General features: G+C 45.6%; 1 protein-coding gene across 2 annotated transcripts in view; it reads right to left on the bottom strand.

The window, feature by feature from the left end:
* LOC111853646 (protein bicaudal C homolog 1) overlaps positions 1–20593 on the bottom strand; it is a 63850-nt gene that overhangs the window by 14008 nt on the left and 29249 nt on the right. For both annotated transcript variants that reach the window (XM_023830789.2, XM_072703893.1), the window contains exons 4-9: positions 12726–12805; positions 8291–8449; positions 6034–6087; positions 2153–2341; positions 1027–1275; positions 106–237 (exon numbers count right to left, since the gene is read on the bottom strand). In XM_023830789.2, coding sequence (XP_023686557.1) covers positions 106–237; positions 1027–1275; positions 2153–2341; positions 6034–6087; positions 8291–8449; positions 12726–12805 — 863 coding nt within the window. The remainder of the gene's footprint in view (positions 1–105; positions 238–1026; positions 1276–2152; positions 2342–6033; positions 6088–8290; positions 8450–12725; positions 12806–20593) is intronic.

Raw genomic sequence — 20593 nt, 5'->3', positions numbered from 1 at the left:
AAAGCAAGAAACCCGCCAAGCGGACAGAACTTCCAGTTTCTTGCGCTTGGTTAAAAGAGCGTGACTGTGGCTTTGGGTGGGGGGTGGGGGGGGCGGCGATGTTACCTTGCTGGGCTGTTTGGGCTTGGGCTTGATGCTGATGAAAACATCAAGCTGCTCCATCAAGGACGTGATGCACTGGGGCTCCACCTCCACGTCCTCCTTGATGTCGAACATCAGCACCAGTGGCAGGCAGCCCTGGGGGGGGGGGGGGGGGAGGGTGCAGACATGCGCATGAAGCTCACGGCAGGCTTCAAACTCGTGCCCTAGCTTCCCTGGCGACCCCCCTGCCCCCCGCGCTCCGCTACACAGCCAGCCCTGAGCTGTGCTGTGATAATCCATCATCTTCTGCGGAACGTGCCAGAATACAGTTAATCACGTTCGGGTGGACCCACCCCCCACTTCTCCTTGGCACCGACGGTACGCCTGTTTTTTCTCCGGCTTCGGAATATGTCACCGCGGCAACGCCACTCGTGGGCAACAGCCTCGGCCATCGCCACGACCGTTTCAAGACACGCCAGCCTCCGGTCCACCAACATATCACTCTCAAGCCAAGATATAAGCAGAATGACCCGAGTCTTGCTTATTCACATCAGAATACAAATCTGCCACAGGATTCCGCTTGCGGTGGCGGGATGAAAGCTGTGCAGCGATGTAACGATCACTGCCGGCCCCTGCGATCGCAGAGCGATCGCTTTCTGGGTGAGGAATAAATAACTGTGGGGAAGTAAGCAATCTCCACAACGTAATTACTTTGTTTTCATACAGCACAGAGAATGTTCTCAACTTGTGTGTTCCAGACGAAGATCCTGTGTTTATACAGTCTCTTTTTTTATGTTTTTCTTTTTTTTTTCCAATTTCTGAAAGTTTCCAGTATTTTTGGCTTGGAGCATGTCTGTTTGGAGGGGGACCACGCAAGACAAAAGAGCCAGGAGAGGATGGCCGGGCCCGGTTACAGCTTCGGGGGCGGAATGAGAAAGCGTTTACCATGAGGTACTGGCGCGCCAGGCAGACCGAGTCTATGGTGCCCTGGAGGTAGACGGTGGACCTCTTCTGGGGGCTGTTGGGGTCGGGGAAGTGGATCTGGGCCCCCGTCTTCTGCATGATGTGCTTGACGTTGCTGCCGTTGCGGCCCATCATGAAGAGGTGGTGCTGCGGGGCGATGTCCAGCTGCGTGCTCACCGAGACTGCACTGGGGCTACCAGCCAGGTGCTCCAGCAGCAAAGCCGTGCCCCTCTGCAAGCGAGAACATCAGGGTCATTGTCATCGAGATCGACAAGGTCATTTATCGGTCATGAGCAAAGTGAACAGTCTGGCCTACAATGAAAATCTTACTCTATATGTCCTTCTGCTAAACACAAATTAACACAAATCACAGATCAGAAGTACAGATTTAAAGTGCAAGTATATATTATACACAATAAATGCAATTACACAAAAGATGGTCAATGCTTAACTGACATTGAGAGAAAAGCAATCTAACAGCATAGGACCGCAGTCTTTGATCCTGTCCCCAATGGATGAGACAGACGGTGCGTTCCCATGGAGACGTGTTACTCATAGGATACCGCGGTCAAAAGGGGACTCTAGAACGTCACATCACTAAGCGTTTTTGGGCTCAGAGGAAACCAAGGAGGAACCCTGGAGATCTGAGCCACAGTTGGACACGACGAGTTCCCAGTGTGACCAAGCCTCTCAGATTGGCTCTGACCCCCCCCCCCCGAAACACTGGGGGCAGGGCTCCGCAGGAGCTCCCCCTCTTCCACCGTTGAGGCCATCTTGGCGCCTGCCGTTCCGCCATGGCTCCCCCTACATACCGGACATACTGCAAAACCACGAGTGGCTACGGCCTCCCCCACTGTCAGCAGCAGCCAGGCCAAGGACGGGGGCGGGAGGTGGGGGGGGGGGGGTAGAGGGCCCTAAAACTGCTCATTTACAAGAATGATTGTAGGCTGTGAGCCCATTTTCACCCTCAAACGCAATCCTCTACAAACCAAACATCCATCTATCCATCCATCTGGATCATCTGTATAATGCAGATGATGGGCGGGGCAGGGGGGTGATTTAAAGCAGACCCCTCACTAGCTTTGCACGTGGATCGGCCGTGGCACACCTTGACCGCTGCTGCGTTGTTCTGCGAGCCTCTGACCACCCCGGTGGCTCCGTAGAGCCTAGAACGCTGCTTGAAAGACACGGAGATGCTGTAGGTCTGCGAGATGTGTTGGATGGCCGGAGAGCTGGGGTCTGGGTTCAGCTGAACCAACATGGGGAGCTCGAACATCAGCACCAGCGGAAGCAGCTCCTGAGAAAGAGGAAACCTCACAGAAATCAGCCTCACAGAAATCAGCCCCCAACGCCCCTTAATCCTGACACACGCCTTAAATCATACCGTGAATCATCTCATCGGGAACCTGCAGTGGCGAGATCTGTCAACAATCAATATTAACATCAACCATTTTATGTGGCAATGAACGTCGCTGCAGGTTTTCTAAGGCTCAGTGGTAAGCATGACTCTTGCGTAACATTTAAAACAGCTGTGAATTATAAATGACCTCCAACCAGTAATTTGTTGGTTTGTTGGCGGGCAGGTGAGTAGCTAAATCTGTCAAAGGTGTAAATCTGTCTGTAGCTAGAGATGGTCATTAAATGCAGGTTTGGTCCCAGAAGCCATAAGTTCGCCCTGCAGCTTTTTTTGGGTTTATTGTTACTGGACCTGGACAGTTGAGGAAGAGCCTGGCAGCTTCCAGTAACCATACCAGAGGCGTCCCTCACCCTACGTGGCTGCACAACCGTGAAACACGCCCATATGTGCGTGCTGCGGCCTGGGACAAATGCCATGCACGGTTTCCGCGAGGAGTGGCATGGCTTTAGCCCTCGCTAACGCCACGTCAGTCATTGCATTAAAAATGTTTTTTTTTTAAAAATGCCCGTTAATCAAAAAGCTGACCACGCGAAAGATTTCAGGCACAGCGTCCCCTCTCCTGCTGAACGGGGACCTCTTAGTTACCTCACTGCCAAGAAATGGTAAACAACATGAATTACTGTAACCAAAAATGAAACCATGATCAGTCCCACATGTTCCAGAACCTACATTTATGTTCACATTCGTGGGGAGATAATAATTTGAGCATATTTTTAGGTGGTGCACTACAAACATAGTATCTGAGTTTTTCCCCGCAGTCGCCAAAAACCAACTTTAATTCTTTGCGTACAAATTGACGTGCAGTTTCGTTTTACGGGGATTGGAAAGGTTTTCCCCTGACTTTCTGTATCACTCTCAAGATGGCTGCGTAAAAGAAATGCCCAAATGAGCAAAGGTAGCGAAAAATCGCAAAGGAATTTAGGCCTTAAACTGATTCTCTTCTGCTTCCCTAGAAATTTAGCTGTGGGACGTCAGCATGTTTGGATTCCTTTTGCAAAGACAGCCTAAACGCTTGTTTCTCATTTTAAACTTGAGCGACTAAGGAAATAAATTGTATAAAGAGTTGATTTTTTTTCTCCCTCTATTTACATACACAACATATTAACTAGACCAGAAGAATATTTCCCGTTGTGACTCAGGTCAAAGGAATTCACCCTCAACAGAATGTGTGGCTAATTTTTAAACCTATAATCTGGGGAAGAATCAAGTGTGACTTGCAGCAATGTGCATCTTAGCTTGGATGCATGGAGAACATGCCAATATGTTTTCACTCAGCATAATGGGAAACTTATACATCATTATAAACACATTTTTTAAATATATGTGAACTAAGGGAAATTCAGAACATTGCAAGATTCTGGACTACAAGTGCAGTAATGTAAGTTTACAAGGCACACATGTTCACACACTACAGGTAATTCAGAGACTACAGGAGAACCCGAAGAAACCTTAATAATCAGAGAAGATGGCAAGATGGAAACACCACAAGAGGGGATGTAGGTGTGAGGCTAGAGTGCTGACTACAGTACTCAAGTGCTGCCCTGTACCCCTAAATATCACTCTGAATGTGCTGTTTCTTTTCTCATTTTGCAACACAGCTGTGGTCAGACCTAGAGGCAGACGTAGAAGTACTGGAAAATAGCGCATTAATCTGGGCAGGTAGAGCATGTGAAAATGAGCGGTGGCTGTGTTTCCATGGTAACCCAGCATTCCCTGATCGCTTGTCAAAGTAACGCATGTGCATTTAACAGGTACATTTAACCTCAATGGAAATGACTCTGTAAGTGATGAATTTCAGGTTTGCATTCTGTGGGACCGTGGCCTACTGTGTTTGTATTGGTGGAACTCACATATTTACATATGTAGCTAGTAACCGTCTGAGACTTTCCTCATACACCCACTAGGTGTCACTGTTCAGAATCCCTAACAAAGGGGAACGAGGTGAGCGCCTTCTTCCAAATAAGGAACCAGCTGAATGGCCGAATGGTCTTTTTTTAAAAAATACCCCATAAAAAAACCCCATGGCTCAGCTTTCTCTCCTGCGTGTGGGGGAAGGTGGTAACCACATGTGTTCGTGAGCGGAGACTAGAGCGGAAATTCACGGATACCCAACGAGAAGCACGGCTTCGAGGTGCCTCCTCGGTGCCTCCTCGGTGCCTCCTCGGTGCCTCCTCGGTGCCTCCTCGGTGCCTCCTCGGTGCACGCGGTCACTCTCCTCTTTGTAAAAGCTTATTTATCATACATGGCCAATCTCACTGCCGTCAGCGCAAACCGTCGATGAAAAGTTTTTCAGAACCTCTTGCTTTTAAGCCCTGGGAAATGTTCTCTTAGTTACAAGGGCCATTAACTCCCCGGGTCGTACATTTGAAGGCGGACGCACGAAACATGAAGGAACTGAAAATGAGCCTCAGTGTTTTCTGGTTCTTTCTTTGTGTTGGAAATACACTGTGTTTGATTACTGGTCCTGCAGATCCCATAAAGGGGGGGGTCACGTGGGGGGGAAGGAATGTGTCCCAGTGCTCGCTCCCATTAAAGTGAGAATGGAGGCTGTGGGCGGAGCTAGCGTCTGAAGGGGGAGGGGCTTTTGATCCGTACCGTTCTGCGTGTCTTGGAGGGATGGTGAGGCGGTGTGGTTTTCGGGGCTTATTTTACAAATCGCTTCATAAACAACGGTGTAGTAGTCGGGGCTCCCCCTGTACTTTCGGGTAGAAGGGCCGGGCTAATTACGTCTTCGCAGCCTGTGCAAATACGGAGAATTGCGGGGTGCGCTGCGGCTTGTTTTTCTTGGTCCCCTTGGAGAGGAAGCACGTGGCAGGAGTTCTGGTGCCGGTGAAACACTAGGAGCGTCTGGAAGGAGCCGAACGGCGGAAGAGCGGAGGGCGACGCCCACCCGACCTGGGATATCATGACTCTCCGGCTTATATTGTTTTTAAGTGGCTCCTGCGATTGGCGCCATGTGTTCCCCATCAAATGAATACTGTCGGGATCCCGGGCTCCGTCTCAGCCGGAGAACTTCACAAGGTTGACTCGAATGTCAAATACACTTTGCCTTTAAGCTCAGAGGAAGCAGCATTAGACTTAGTTTGATTAGCCGAATTTCAGGTAGATGCTGGGAAAACGTGTGGTCCATGCATGTTCTTTTTTTTTTTGACCATTATCACCAAAATAATGGGGAAAGTCAGAGTAAATCATTACTTATGGGAATCCGGGCCGTTTCCCCATTTTTTGGGTCCCAGGACGCCCCAAACTGGGAGCCCACAGACAACAGCAGGACACTAACAGACCTGACTGATGATAAATGCTAAATGGCAGCACAGCGATGGCAGGGCGCCGCATCAAGGCTTCGGTAACCACGGTGATGCCACACCAGGAGACGCAACTAGGGGAAGTGCTGTACATGTAAAATAAACGGAAATCTCCAGCTCCTGTGCATTAACCCCTGGGAGACAACCTCACCACCCCTGGTTCCCTCTAAGGTCCTCCCCAAATGTGCCTGCTGACCGGCGTGTGACAGCGCCCTGACAAATCTGCTCGCGGGAGGCCTTGTGTGGAGACCGCAGCGGGTTTATTACCCTGATCCTGGCCCTGGCGGCTTCCACACCTCCTGGCTGGCCGGCTATGGACACCTGTGGAGAAGGAATGGGAAATGAACTTCATAAACTCTCTCTCTCTCTCTCTCTCTCACACACACACACACACACACACACACACACACACACACACACAGTACCCTTTATAACCACAGTATTCCTTACCTATTCAACACACACACAGACATACAGTATCCTCTACAACCACAGTATTCTTAACACACACACACACACACACACACACACACACACACACACACACACACTACCCTGTACAGTAAGTATTCCTTACATGCGCAGACACGCACTCTGACCGACAGCGGCATCATTTTTAAATCCGTTCTTCCATTTTCTTTCTATTCCAATTCTTTCTCAACTATGTACATCTGAAACAAATTACTGATTAAACAAAGGCTAGTCAGTGCGCTTCCAACTTCAGCGTTTTTCAATAGTGGATCAGCTGCGACCACATAACAACATGGTCCTTCGATTTATGCGACGCCCTCATCCATTTCCAGCATGTATTGTAATGCGTGGCAGAAGAGAAGCATTTGTGCCGTATTACGACATTTTATCTAGAAGCAAAATGGCATCAGGACCAGAAGCTCTCTAAAAAGGCACGAAGAACAGCCATGCTAGCCGATTGAAGCCCTTCTATGAAAATCAGTCAGTCTTTAGTCCTTACAAACCAGCTCCATTTTCATCTGCCCTTCCAAATGAAACCGTGAAAATTACACACTGGCATCACTGGAAATGGCCCAAGCCAGTTTCTTATCATCAGGTTTAAGTACAAAAAGTTCTACTTTTTTTCCACTTCATTGGTGTATCAGGACTGACTGGTACCAACCATTTCTTTATCTGTTTCATTGTAAGCATTTTGCTTCGTCAGTCAGGGCTGCCGACAGCCTGTTCTCTAGCTCTCCTCCGACCGTAGGGGGTGTAGGACATATAAGTTCCAGACATTCCTTGATATGAACGTTTGCCACTCTGTCAAAGCCTGAAACAGCACATGTGCTGGTCTACATCCCGCTAAGCGGCCTGACGGTAACAGATTCTCCTCCCCCGCTGTCTGTGTTCAGATATCTCAGTGTTTTCTTGGTACTGGGAATGGCAGGCTAACAACAACTACACTTTGAAGTTAAAAGTCCCTGGCACTAACCTTGTATTGCATCATTCACCTGCAAATTTACTTATTCATTTTTTTTTTTTATTTCTAGATACACTCATACCTACTCTGTACTTGTGCTGTTCACTTACACCAGGGGTGCCCAATCTTATCCGCAAAGGGCCGGTGTGTATGCGGGTTTTTGCTGCAACTCCCTAGTTAGATTACTAATTAGAGGACTGACTGGCTGAAGAGTCCTCACACCTGGGTTTGAACAGCTGACCTACAGGTTACACACCGCATACACACCGCATACACACCGCATACACACCGGCCCTTTGCGGATAAGATTGGCCACCCCTGATTTACACTCTGTCCATGCTATGTACTAGTGTTTATTGTTTTTTAATCGAGTACTAACTGTTTGGTGTTCATCGCTCAACTGTTCTTTGTTCCAGCTGTCCTAAACGCAATTGTGAATAATGTTTTACACTGACTGCACATTAATAATAGATTCTTTATGCATTCACAGAACACTAACTGCACCTTCATAATGCATTTATGCATTCATAGAACATAAATAAGCAGCATGTAAGTATACCTCAATATGTCTTACGTTCATAACACCTTCAACAAGACATGACAGCTGCAATATACAATAATAACAAAAATTATAATCATATTATGTTTGTTATTAATGTATATTAAAGCTGATAAGGGATGTTAGGATGTTAAGGCATACATGCTGCTTATGAATGTTCTATGAATGCATTATGAATGCAATATGAAGGTGCAGTTAATGTAAAGCATTACTCAGCTTTGTTTAATGTGTGCAGAGTTTTAGGAACAGCAGGACTGTGGGGGGTCTTGTACCTTCCAATATTTAATAAAAGTTCATTCATCCCCCCCAATAAACAGACCTTGAAATTTAAATTTTATTGTGCTTCCCCCCACCGCCAATTTCAAACTCTCTCTTGCGCTGCTGAATGGATGAAATGACAAAGTGACAATAAACTTGACCTGAATTTAATTTTGTGAAATGTTTATATATACATAGGAATCCAAATTTTTGCAGGTGCATGAGTGCACACACAGAAATACACAGACAAGTAATTCCCTAAAACGAACACTAACTTGATTGCTTTTCTCTGCCTGGTTGTTGCGGTTCGAGTCGGGGAAGTGGATGTGACATCCGGTGTCCTCCATGACTTTCTTGATGTTGCTGCCGCCCTTCCCGATGACGTGAGAGTGCTCAGTGTGCGACACGTCCATCTTCAGGGTCACACGGTTGCTCTATAAGGGGAAAAGACGAGACAGAGACGTCAGCGGGTCACCGTGAAACTCCCATCAGCACATAGGAAATGAAACATGAAATGGAATGATGCTTTATTTGCCATATTTGCCATTTGCACAAGTACATTGGAATGTTTTTCGTATTTACCACCTTGCTCTCCTTTGACACACAAACACACACACACACAGGTTTGTAATTATATCTTTGTGGGGACTCTCCATTAATTTCTATGTGGAAAACTCTAATCCCAACAATGACCATAACCCCTACCCAGCCCTAACCTTAACCATAAGTAACCAAACAAAATACAAGACTTTTGGCATTTTTACTTTTTTGATTGCATCCACAGTTCTTTGTGGGGACTTGAAAAATGGTCCCCACAACATCAAAATTTTATCACATTGTGAGGGACATTTGGTCCCCACAATGTAATATAAACATAATCCACACACACACACACACACAGTGAGAGCAATGCTTGGGGCCCAAGCACAGGGTCAGTTCACTTATCTGGCTCCCCTGGTGCACTTTGGGGGGGAGGGGGGTTAAAGGTCTTGCAGATTCTAACCAAGGACTTACGCAGTAGAACCCAGCTGTCATAAACCATCTGGATCCTTCCTAAGAACCGCGGCACGACTTCGGAAAGGCCATCGACCGCGTTTCTATGACACGTCTCCGAGTTCACACTCCAGATCCAGTCAGCCATCACTTTTCATTTGCGGCACTGCAATTTAACAGCTGTCAAGGGTTTAGGTTTTTGATTTAATTATTTATCTTAGTTAAACGCATGCCGTTTGAAGTATGCTTTTTTGAAGTATATGTTTTCGCAGCTGTAGAATGGTAAATTATTGAGGATTTTTCACTCTGGTGTTTTTATTGTATTGGAATGTTTTGAGGACGAGAGAGAAATACATAAATAAAAACTGTACCATCAAAGTTAAATATAACTATAGACAAACACACAAACTCATGGACCTTTTTTTTGTTGCTTATACACACTTACGTGTTTTTTTCTCTTCTCATACACTGCCCGTCCAAGGCGCCATTTGAATTTTTTGTTGGGCCGCCTTTAGCTTTGATCATAGCACATATTTGTCATGGCATTGTTTCCACAAGCTTAGGCAACATCTCACCCTTTACTTTCATCCAGATTTGCATTCATTTGTCACTGAGATCCTGTATTGACAAGTGAGTTGAACCTCCATAAAGCCTCCTTCATCACATCCCAGAGACCTTCAATGAGGTTAAGGTCACAACTCTCTGGTGACCAAGTCACGCATGAAAATGATTCCTCATGCTCCCTGAACCACTCTTTGACAATTTGAACCCATTGAATCTTGGCATTCTTGTCCTGGAATATACCCATGCCAACAGGGAAGAAAAAATCCATTGATGATGGATGGAGGTGTAACCTGGCCATTCAGTAGATTCAGGTACTCAGCTGACTTTACTTTATTGCTGCATAACGTTGCAGGACTGTACTAATGATCTAGTCATTGGCTTTTAAGTATTTGCTGATATAAATTCAAATGGTGACCTTTTTTTTGGACGGGCAATGTACTTTGAAATTTACAAGAGCATTGGCTCATAGTCAGTTTCCCGTTCTCTTCACAGACTGGACGATTAAACAAATAAAGCAGCGCAACATTACAGTAACTAACAATAAATGAACCACTAACTTACGTGTCCTATTAGAGCATTTATGTAATTTATTTAAACTGTATTTTACCAGGTAAATTAACTGAAAACAAGTTCTCACTGCTTTACGTGATATTCGGGAGAAATCCAGTTTGCCAAGTTGCCTGTAGGTGTGAATGGTTTGTTCAGCCGGCTGAGGGGTGCTGTACAATCTGTCTTAAGTCGTCTTGCTCCTTCAAGGTTTTTGTACCATGTGAAATTGTGACGCGTCACGACATTTTGCAGCACCGGACAAAAAAAAAAAATCTAACCATATCATGAAAAACGAAGTTTAAAATTTTCTACATTAAGTGCAGGTAGACTATCAGTTAATGGGTATGATTTAGTGTTGTTTTGTGCTATGGTATAGGCTAAAACCTGCGGCTAACATTAAAAACAAAATGCGGTAAATGTAAGACAAACTTTAATTTGTGTACGCCAATGAATATTAACAGGAATGTTAAATCCGCATTTGCATAATTTCAAACTTATGCTGGACTTTTATTTTGAATTGATTGCTCTTTTTTCTCCCACAGTGGTGAAATTGCACCATTTGTATTTTGCAATTGCATTTGTTTCGCTCAATTAGAAAAGGGAGTTGTATTTCAAATAAAGTTTGAATCTGAACCTGTGTAGTTTGAATGGGGGGGCTCAATAATGTTCCTATCTAGGAAAGGGGGGCCCTGCAGAGAAAGTTTGGGAACCACTGGATTAGTGGATGAAGCTCAGAAGGCTCAAACTGATGTACATCCCTCACACGGCCCACGTGTGTCCCACCCTCAGCCTTGTAAACCGGTTCCCACCTGCTGGAGACGGTGGATGGGATCCAGCCTCGTAACACAGGGGGTTTAGTCCACTAATTAATCTTGGCGCATTTTAAGATCTGTTTTTCCATTCCTGTGGGCAGCCATCTGATAGGTCAGCGGGTCCATTTCCCCGGCGCTTTAGACAGCACCGCACTGGAGGCGGCTCTACAGTGTGCAGTAGCGACTTTAGACGGCACCGCACAGGAGGCGGCTCTACAGTGTGCAGGAGCGACTTTAGACGGCACCGCACTGGAGGCGGCTCTACAGTGTGCAGTAGCGACTTTAGACGGCACCGCACAGGAGGCGGCGCTACAGTGTGCAGGAGCGACTTTAGACGGCACCGCACTGGAGGCGGCTCTACAGTGTGCAGTAGCGACTTTAGACGGCACCGCACAGGAGGCGGCTCTACAGTGTGCAGGAGCGACTTTAGACGGCACCGCACTGGAGGCGGCTCTACGGTGTGCAGTAGCGACTTTAGACGGCACCGCACAGGAGGCGGCTCTACAGTGTGCAGGAGCGACTTTAGACGGCACCGCACAGGAGGCGGCTCTACAGTGTGCAGGAGCGACTTTAGACGGCACCGCACTGGAGGCGGCTCTAAAGTGTGCAGTAGCGACTTTAGACGGCACCGCACTGGAGGCGGCTCTACAGTGTGCAGTAGCGACTTTAGACGGCACCGCACTGGAGGCGGCTCTAAAGTGTGCAGTAGCGACTTTAGACGGCACCGCACTGGAGGCGGCTCTAAAGTGTGCAGTAGCGACTTTAGACGGCACCGCACTGGAGGCGGCTCTAAAGTGTGCAGTAGCGACTTTAGACGGCACCGCACTGGAGGCGGCTCTAAAGTGTGCAGTAGCGACTTTAGACGGCACCGCACTGGAGGTGGCTCTACAGTGTGCAGTAGCGACTTTATACGGCACCGCACTGGAGGCGGCTCTACAGTACACGAACCAGCAGTTGTGACTTTATTTGCTTTTTATTTTTAAAACCTCTGGAAATTTTAACCATGTTTGTTGGTACCAAGAAATGCTTCAGTTATAGATCAAAGTACAAAAAAAGCACCAGCTTCGGATTTTATCCCACATTTTCTTAAACGTGTTGTAACTTAGTTTACACTTAGTTAATTTCATTTGTCCGTGGCATCCTTCCCAGTGTGGTTGCTTAACAAGGATTTAGCAACATTACAAACACATTTAAAACTCCTCCTGTATGTATAGAAGAGACCCCACCAGGGGGTGGTAAAATAAGCATGCAATCAGGAGTGAGGTAGTGGTCTTCCAGTAAAGGGGGTATATTGGGGCCACAGGATCCCAGCTGAAAGCCGATTAGCCCCCCAGAGTCCCCCCTCCCCGTCGCTCACCGATTCCAAACATCTCATTGGTTAATGGCAAGGTTGCCCCCAGTATGAATTATGGCCCCTCTTATGGCTCCCACCTAAAAAAAAAACAACCTAAGAATCACCCGTTTATTAGGTCAGGTGGAGGGGTACTGTAACTTGCATATATGGTGAGGCTGGAGTAAGAATAGTTACAGTTACGCAGCCTGTGTGTAATTTGAAAGGGTCAGACCTACTTGCATGGTGGGTGGTACATGTGGCATCCATGAGGTCTTTTTAAACAGGGGGAAATGGGGGGCCCTCCCCCCCTCCAACACACACGGCACTTCCTCCAGTCCGTGTGAGTCAAATCCAGAACAGGTGGGAGGAAGGAGCAGACTGGGCCGCGCCAAGTCCAGGCGAGGGGGGTGAGGGCACGGGGATCAGGCGGCGAGCACAAAGGTGACATGACGCGCTTACTTTTGTGTCCAGGACGGACATGATCTTCTCCTTTGCCTCTTTCACGTTGTCCTTCTTGCCGCACACTTTGATGTGAGGATCTTAAAACAGAGGATTGGGGAAAATCTGCATCAGACACCCGTCAAACTCGTATCAGAATTGAAATTTTGTTGTTTTTGTGTCAGACTTCCTCATCATATGTTACAGTACCAGGAAGCAAAACTCACTAAGTCCACAGAAATCTTCTCAAACACGTATCCTGTGGACTCGGTGAAATTTGCTCTTCAACTAATCCCAACACAGAACTCATGAAATACTCTAACCCCAAAAAATTTAAGTCAAAATAAAAACATTGTCTCACTGAAATAAACATCAAGCACAAACACAGTAAAGTAACAAAGTAACAATGTTAGCATTAACTTGCTATGGCGTTCACTCTGTAGGTGGAATGTCAGTTTAATAAATGGGTAACACTTAAAGCAGTCATGCATAATGCACTATAAATACCTTCATAATGCATTATAATGCATTCATAAAGTATTCTAAACACGGCTATAACTATGTATTAGAAGGTTAAAATGCAAACACCAATGAAAGGCCGAGGGGTTATTAAATGTGACATGACAAACCCAGGAGCAGTAAGGGCCATAAAGCTGATGTGTTTCCCATTCCAGCATCCAGCAGCGCATTCTGCCTATCACCTTCTGAAGTGTAACACTGTGTCTTTGTGCTGCTGGACCTCCTCCCACATGACTCCATTCCCCCAGAATCTCTCTTTACCAGGCTCTTCCTAACCCTGATCCGGGGGCTTAACTATACACATCACGCAGCACGCAAAACAGCCCAGTGCAGCGTTAGACATACCCCTCCCTCAGCTGCAGGCTGCTGACCTTGGCCAGTTAAGTTATGTTGACATGGTATAATAAGTGACTTGTTACGTAGTTTCCATTGGGGTAACAATGTTTGAAAAGGACAATCAGAATTAATTGTTAAATCAGTGAGATCTGGAGCTGCTCAATCATGAATCTGTACTGATTTAATTAAAAATAATAATAATGATATGAAGCCATCCATCCATTTTCTGTACCCGCTTGTCCTATGCAGGGTTGCGGGGGGGGGTCTGTAGTCTACCCTGGAACAGGTGCAAGGCAGGGAATAACCCAGGACGAGGCGCCAACCCGTCACAGGGCACACACACACACACCATTCACACCTACAGACAACTTGGCAACTACAATTCACCTTAGCATGTTTTTAGGCTGTGGGGGGAAACCAGAGGTGGAAATTTCAGGTCCAGAAAGTAAAAATCCGGACCAAGGTTTTGTTTCAACCAACCAGTTGAGTACTCTGTAACTCTGACTCTTTATGCTCAACCAGGTTGGTTGAAACAAAATCTTGGTCTGGATTTTTACTTTCTGGACCTGAAATTTCCACCTCTGAGGGAAACCAGAGTACCCAGAGGAAAGCCCTTAAGGACACGGGGAGGACATGAAAACTCCACACATGTGGAGCGTTTATTTGTAATTTGTACGAGTACGAGGCATCAGAACGCCTCCTTTCTCCTACCCCATCGTGCTCCCCTTTTGAGACACACATCTATATACAGGAGAGAGCAAGGCTTGGGGTCTGAGTGCAGAGTCAGACCATTTGTCTGGGGCCCTGGAGAAAGTTCTAGGCAGTTAAGGGTCTTGCTCAAGCACCTACTATTTTAATAATAGACGATTGACATGATAATCACTGGGGGAAACTGGGCCGAGCGATGGAGATATGGACCAGCACGCCCCCTGCTGGCCAGCGCCGCTATGGAAAAGCCATCCCAGGATGGAGAGGGAGTGTGCCCATTCCGTGCGGTTCGCACGGGAGGGAAGGTGGGCACTCTCTCAAGTCTGCGCAGCGTCAGACATGGGCCGGCTCCGGTGAACGCAGCCCCTCCGCTGAGGTCTGAAACACCACGGCCCAGGGGGGGGGAGGGGTGCTTGGCGTCATCTGCAAGTTCCCGTCACCTGGGACGGCTCCTCCTTCACTCGATCTTAGAACCAAACTCACCAGAGGACTGTAAGGAAGGACACATTACTAATACAGCAATAAAACCACGCTCCTTAAAAATGACGTCATCTACACCGGACATCTTTACTGGATAAGCAGCATGAAATGGATGAATCGTGTAATCAAAAGGTAGTCAGTGTACTCCTTATGCACATTAACCAGAAGGTTATCAGTTCAGGTTCAGGGAAAAACTCTGTGGAAGCACGTAAAGTTCTCCAGCGAAACATTATATGTATGTATGTGTTTGTTGCTTTGGATAAAAGGAGCGATTACTGATAATTAACAAAATGTTAAATGTAATCAGTTATGTAATAATGTATTATGACAGGAATATCAGTACACTATACCACAGTAACGTGGATTAAATTAAATGAAATTAAACTGAATGAAAATTAAATACAATGTAACTGAAATGAAATGAAGCTTTATTTGTCATTTATTAAATTAAACACAAGCAGGATGAGGTCTTAACTGAACACTCAATCCCCCTCCATTCCCAGGAACTAGTGAAATGAACCTCCCCGCTCCACATTCCTAAACTGCGCCGTTTTCAGCTCGCAAACGCGCCGCTTACAGAACGGCGGACTGAGCCCAGGGGTGCTGTGCCTGCGGCCATCGGCGGCCTCGCAAAGTCACATTTACATAAAAACGGTCAAAAAATGGCACCAAAAATAACCCTTTCTGCACAATTTCATCGCCCTGGTGGAATTCACTTTTATTTGCAGCTGTGTTTGCATAGATTTAATGACTGGTTTGGGGAGAAAATTATATTAAAAACCCATGTGTTTAAACAAATAGAAGTCTTAATGAAATTGTGTGAATTCTAAATGTACATGGTAAAAGAGAATTAAAACCAGATCTGGGTGTGTCTAATGAGTCATATTTTCATAACGTTAACAAAAACCGTAAAGTGTCCATCAGCCCATTCCACTGAGGCACACAGCGACTGTTACTGCCTGTATTATCAGCGGTGTTGCGTGATTTTCCCCTGCTGAATGGAGGCAGGTTATTTGATTACTTGAATAGCTGGGTGTTATCTTAATAACAAAACAGGGAGACTCCCAGACAGAGCACCCTGCGGCCAGTGAATGCTCGTGGGAGTTTTACTTAGAGAAAAATGTTCTGAGGCAGAAGGAAAAATGATTGGTTCAGAGAGATAACCAATCAGACTGTAGAGGAGGTGAGTCCAAGCAACCAGAGGAGGCAGGACCAACCAATCAGATGTCTTGGTCCCGCCTTCTCTAGTTGCTTGGACCCATTTCCTCCACAATCTGATTGGTTATCTCTCTGAACCAATCATTTTTCCTTCTGCCCTCAGAACATTTTTGTGCAAGCAAAGGCTGCTCAGGGCCCATCATCGCTTGCCGTGGCTTGGGGCTGCTCTGAGGTCCTGTAATGTGGAGGCGCCTGGCCCGGAAACTACAGTGCAAAGGAAAGTGTCCAGATAGGCAGCGAAATGCTGCGAGATCAGGTGAATAAGGCTGCAGAGCTGTCATGCAGTGATTCCCCTTCCAGAAGGGGGCAGTCTGCATTATTTCCCATTACACCAAATCGACAAAGTGCTATACTCTTCAAAAAAACTTACCTTTTTACTGGCAGGTAAGATAGCAAGAACCCAAAATTAGTTAACAGAACCCATGAAACTACTGTAGAACTCATTTTTTAAAATTATATAACTGCCACATTATTATCCTCTAATGTTTTGGATTTTGGCAACAGTATCAGAAATAAAGGAAGAATGACGCGAGTTTAACAGCTCTGTTTATAGCCCTGCAGCTGTAGGCGGTAAAGAAGAAGCCCTAATGATCACGGGAACACTGGCATTTTGCTGAAGAATTCAAGCAAATATTATAAAGATGAGATGAAAAAAGAAAATCTTAACAGTGATGGGGAGTTAATAGCAATGGGAATGAATCCTATTGCTTTGGACTGTTACAGACACATTCTGGCTGCACTCTGTGCGAAGCAGGAAACTAATCTGTTTTTCTACTACATACCTTAAATTGTTGCACAACCATTTGCGGACATACAGAGCAAAGCCCCCGCTCAAATTTTAAGGATCCCCAGGGGCTTCTGGGAGGAACACAGGCTCCACACATCAGGGTGAAGAGGTGGACTATCGACAGTCTTAGGGTGCTGAAGGTTAACATGCTGATTTTATGCACCAGGAACACAAGTAACACAGATATAGGTAACCCCTGTGACTTGTTCTTATAAATTCTGACCCTTGAACTGTACAAAACCACGGGATGCTTTAGGTTTCCAACATTCTGATTTATACCTACATTTACATAACATGTGATATGAATGTGAAAGCATTCTTAAGTCAGTTTTTCCTAGTTTAAAATAGTCCATTTTTATTGACCCAGTTTTGTGTTTAAGGACATGAACTCATACCCCAAAGGTTCGCTTCTGGGGTAGGGCCTTCCTGTAATTCCTTAAAGCTAGGAAAATATGAAGTTTGTGGCTCTGCAGCTTATGACTCAGTTCATAACTGGAAGGTTGCTGGTTCAAATCCAGTGGTTGGCAGACTGATGTCATTGTTGGACTCTTGAGCAAGGTCTTTAACCCCAGTTGCTCCAGGGACTGGCTGACCTTGCTATCTGATCCTCACTTGAGGTTATTTTGGACAAAACCATCTCATAACGATAAACATAATTTTCCAGAAAAGGTCAATATGGATCAACTAAGGAACTAAATGTGAAAGACACATGACTTGAAATTCAATAAGTTTGCATTAAGTCTGAACTAAGTCTGCATTAAAACAATGCCTGCAGATACTGAATATGAGAGTCCATGGATGTCCTTCACCCAATGGCATCAAATCTGAAATTCAGTTAGTGACAGTTGAACTACTAATTTCTCCATTTAGATATAAGGGATGATTTGATGCAACAGTGGGCAATTTTAGCCAGGACATCAGTGTACCACCCCTACTAATGCCACTGATTCATGAAATCACCACCACTAATCATCATCATCATCATCATCATCACCACCAGTAATCACAACACCAAGGACCTCTGGATGCAGAGCTAAAGTCAGCCATTCTACAGCATTGCTTCTGATAAGTGCTGTGTGCAAAAGCTTATAGATAATCCGTTGATTTCTCCAGTGAAGAACATTCCAGTGGGGGAGTATGGCTCCATGCCTCGGTGATTAGCATCAGGAAATCAGACCTGCACCAGAGTTATAACCCCTCGTCTACAGGAACCAGACCCTTGCACTGAGGCCAACCATATTTCTGTTTCCAAAATGAGCAAATGAACGTGTTTCTAAATTATTTAAATATTCATTACAGGGCCATTATACCTATGAGAGGAAGTCATAATGGACATTGTTCAGAAACGTTAGACAGTTTTCCCTGAAAGTATCCTAGGGGTCTATTTAGCTTTGCAGCTGAGGAATTGCAATTACTGCACCAACAATTCTGTTGCCATAGCGACCACCCGTTGTCCTGTAGGGTAACAGAACCCTCATGTTAAAACTGCAACAAAGTCAGATGGGCCAGTTTAAGCCCCTGGAAACGAAGGTTTGATGCCACTGTCCACAGAAGTATCTGCTGACACAAGGACATGGGTCTCAAAAAGCGAGAAGCCTTAAATTCCCTAACGCCCATAAAAAGGGGCTTGACTCAGGAGCATACAGGATAGAGCGGCCCAGCTGCCTAGCAGGTCTCCATGGCAACTACAGGAGACACAGCTGCCACGCAGTGAGGAGAGAGAGATGAAGCCACAGAGGTGCAGGCCAGACGGTGTTTTCACAGCTGCTGCACGCTGCTTTTTACTTCACGGAGAGTAAAGACATCAGTAAGAACCCCGGCCTCTTGTCCTCTCTCAAAGTACACTACAAGGGCTTAAGATTTATTGATGGACTCAAATTGGATTGGCGAGCAATGCCAGGGAACAAGAGGACAAAATGTCAGCCAACTTGTTTTCCCGCTTTTCGTGTAAATGGTGAGATCAACGTCCCGCCAGAGGTGGTCGGACAGATGTCGTGGTCATGTGAAAAACATGAAATTATTTTTAAAAGTTAAAGTACCCATTTCGTTTGGTATATATGCTTAAAATGAGAAAAAAAAATACGTATAAAATCAATGTATATGTTCTGCACAAACTTAAAAATCTCCTACAAAAAAACTGTCAGGTTTATCAAAGTTCTGTAGGTGTAGAGCAGGGGTGCCCAATCTTATCCGCAAAGGTATGTGTATGCGGGTTTTCGCTGCAACTCCCTAATTAGATTACTAATTAGAGGACTGATTGGCTGAAGAGTCCTCACACCTGGGTTTGAACAGCTGACCTACAGGTTATCCCAAAATCCAGTATGCACACCGGCCCTTTGCGGATAAGATTGGGCTCCCCTGGTGTAGAGCTACTTAAAAACATTCAATGCTACAACAGCTAAAAATCAGCTAAAGACTTGAGTTATACTCTAAAACAACAACACAAAATAACCAAGGGACTATATATCCATAACTATATATCCATATGCCTTAACAGGTGTACACTAGATGGACAAAGGTATTGGAATACACCTACAGCCCCCCCCCTTACAGCTGTAACAGCTGCCACTCTTCTGGGGAGGCTTTCCACAAGGTTCTGGAGTGTGTCTGTGGGAATTTTTGCCCATTCATCCAGAAGAGCATTTGTGAGGTCAGGCACTGATGTTGGACGTGAAGGCCTGGCTTGCAATCTGCATTCTAGGTCATCCCAAAGGTGTTTGATGGTGGTTGAGGTCAGGGCTCTGTGTAGACCAATCAAGTTCTTCCACACCAAACTCACCCAACCATGTCTTTAAGGACCTTGTTATGTGCACTGGGGCACCGTCATGCTGGAACAGAAAAGGACCTTCCCCAAACTGGTTCCACAAAGTTGGATGCACAGAATTGTCCAAAATGTCTTGATATGCTAAAGCACTAAGAGTTCCCTTCACTGGAACTAAGGGCCCAGCCCAAGCCCTGAAAAACAACCCCATACCATTATCCCTCCTCCACCAAACTTTACAGTTGGCACAATGCTGATAACGTTCTCCTGGCATCTGCCAAACACTGACTCATCCATCAGACTTCCAGACAGAGAAGTGTGAATCATCACTCCATAGAACACGTTTCCACTGCTCCAGAGTCCAGTGGCGGCGTGCTTTACACCACTCCATCTGACGCTTGGCACTGCACTTGGCAGAGGTGGCAATTTCAGGTCCAGAAAGTAAAAATCCAGACCAAGATTTTGTTTCAACCAACCAGTTGAGTACTCTGTGCCTGTGACTCTTTATGCTCAACTGGTTGGTTGAAAGTAAATCATGGTCTGGATTTTTACTTTCTGGACCTGAAATTGTCACCTCTGGCAAATTTATTTCACTTCACTGCTGGTGTACCAGTGTAAAATCCTGAATCCCAAATGACCAGTTCGTGGAAACAATCATTTTGTTGTACTTTTACAGCTACATGTTCGGCAAAATGGTCAGTGAATAAGGAAGTGACTAGTAATGAGGATGTGATGTCAGATAACCAGGTACTAGTGAGATTATATGGGTTGTTTTATTAGTCCATGTTGTTTACGTAGAATACAGCTAGGTCCCAATTTTGATTAAATGTCATGCCCCAGTAATGCACTGTAATGTAAAATCATAAACATAGTAAATATTCCTCACATTTATAAAACAGGTAATGGTTACAATGCTAAAAAATAAACTTGCCTCTTTATTGAAAGAGGAAATCTAGGACATGTTTCGTCCATTTTTGAAAGGCAACCGCAATATAGGATAAAAATTGAAACAAGGCTGTTTTTCAGCCCTTTATATGATGATATCCAGGGACCTCCGTCCTTCCTGCAGTAAGCTAATCA

This window comes from Paramormyrops kingsleyae, chromosome 20, assembly GCF_048594095.1.
Source record: "Paramormyrops kingsleyae isolate MSU_618 chromosome 20, PKINGS_0.4, whole genome shotgun sequence".
Classification (NCBI taxonomy): Eukaryota; Metazoa; Chordata; class Actinopteri; order Osteoglossiformes; family Mormyridae; genus Paramormyrops; species Paramormyrops kingsleyae.
The sequence above is the reverse complement of the archived record's forward strand: the minus strand, read 5'-3'. Positions and strand labels throughout refer to the sequence as shown.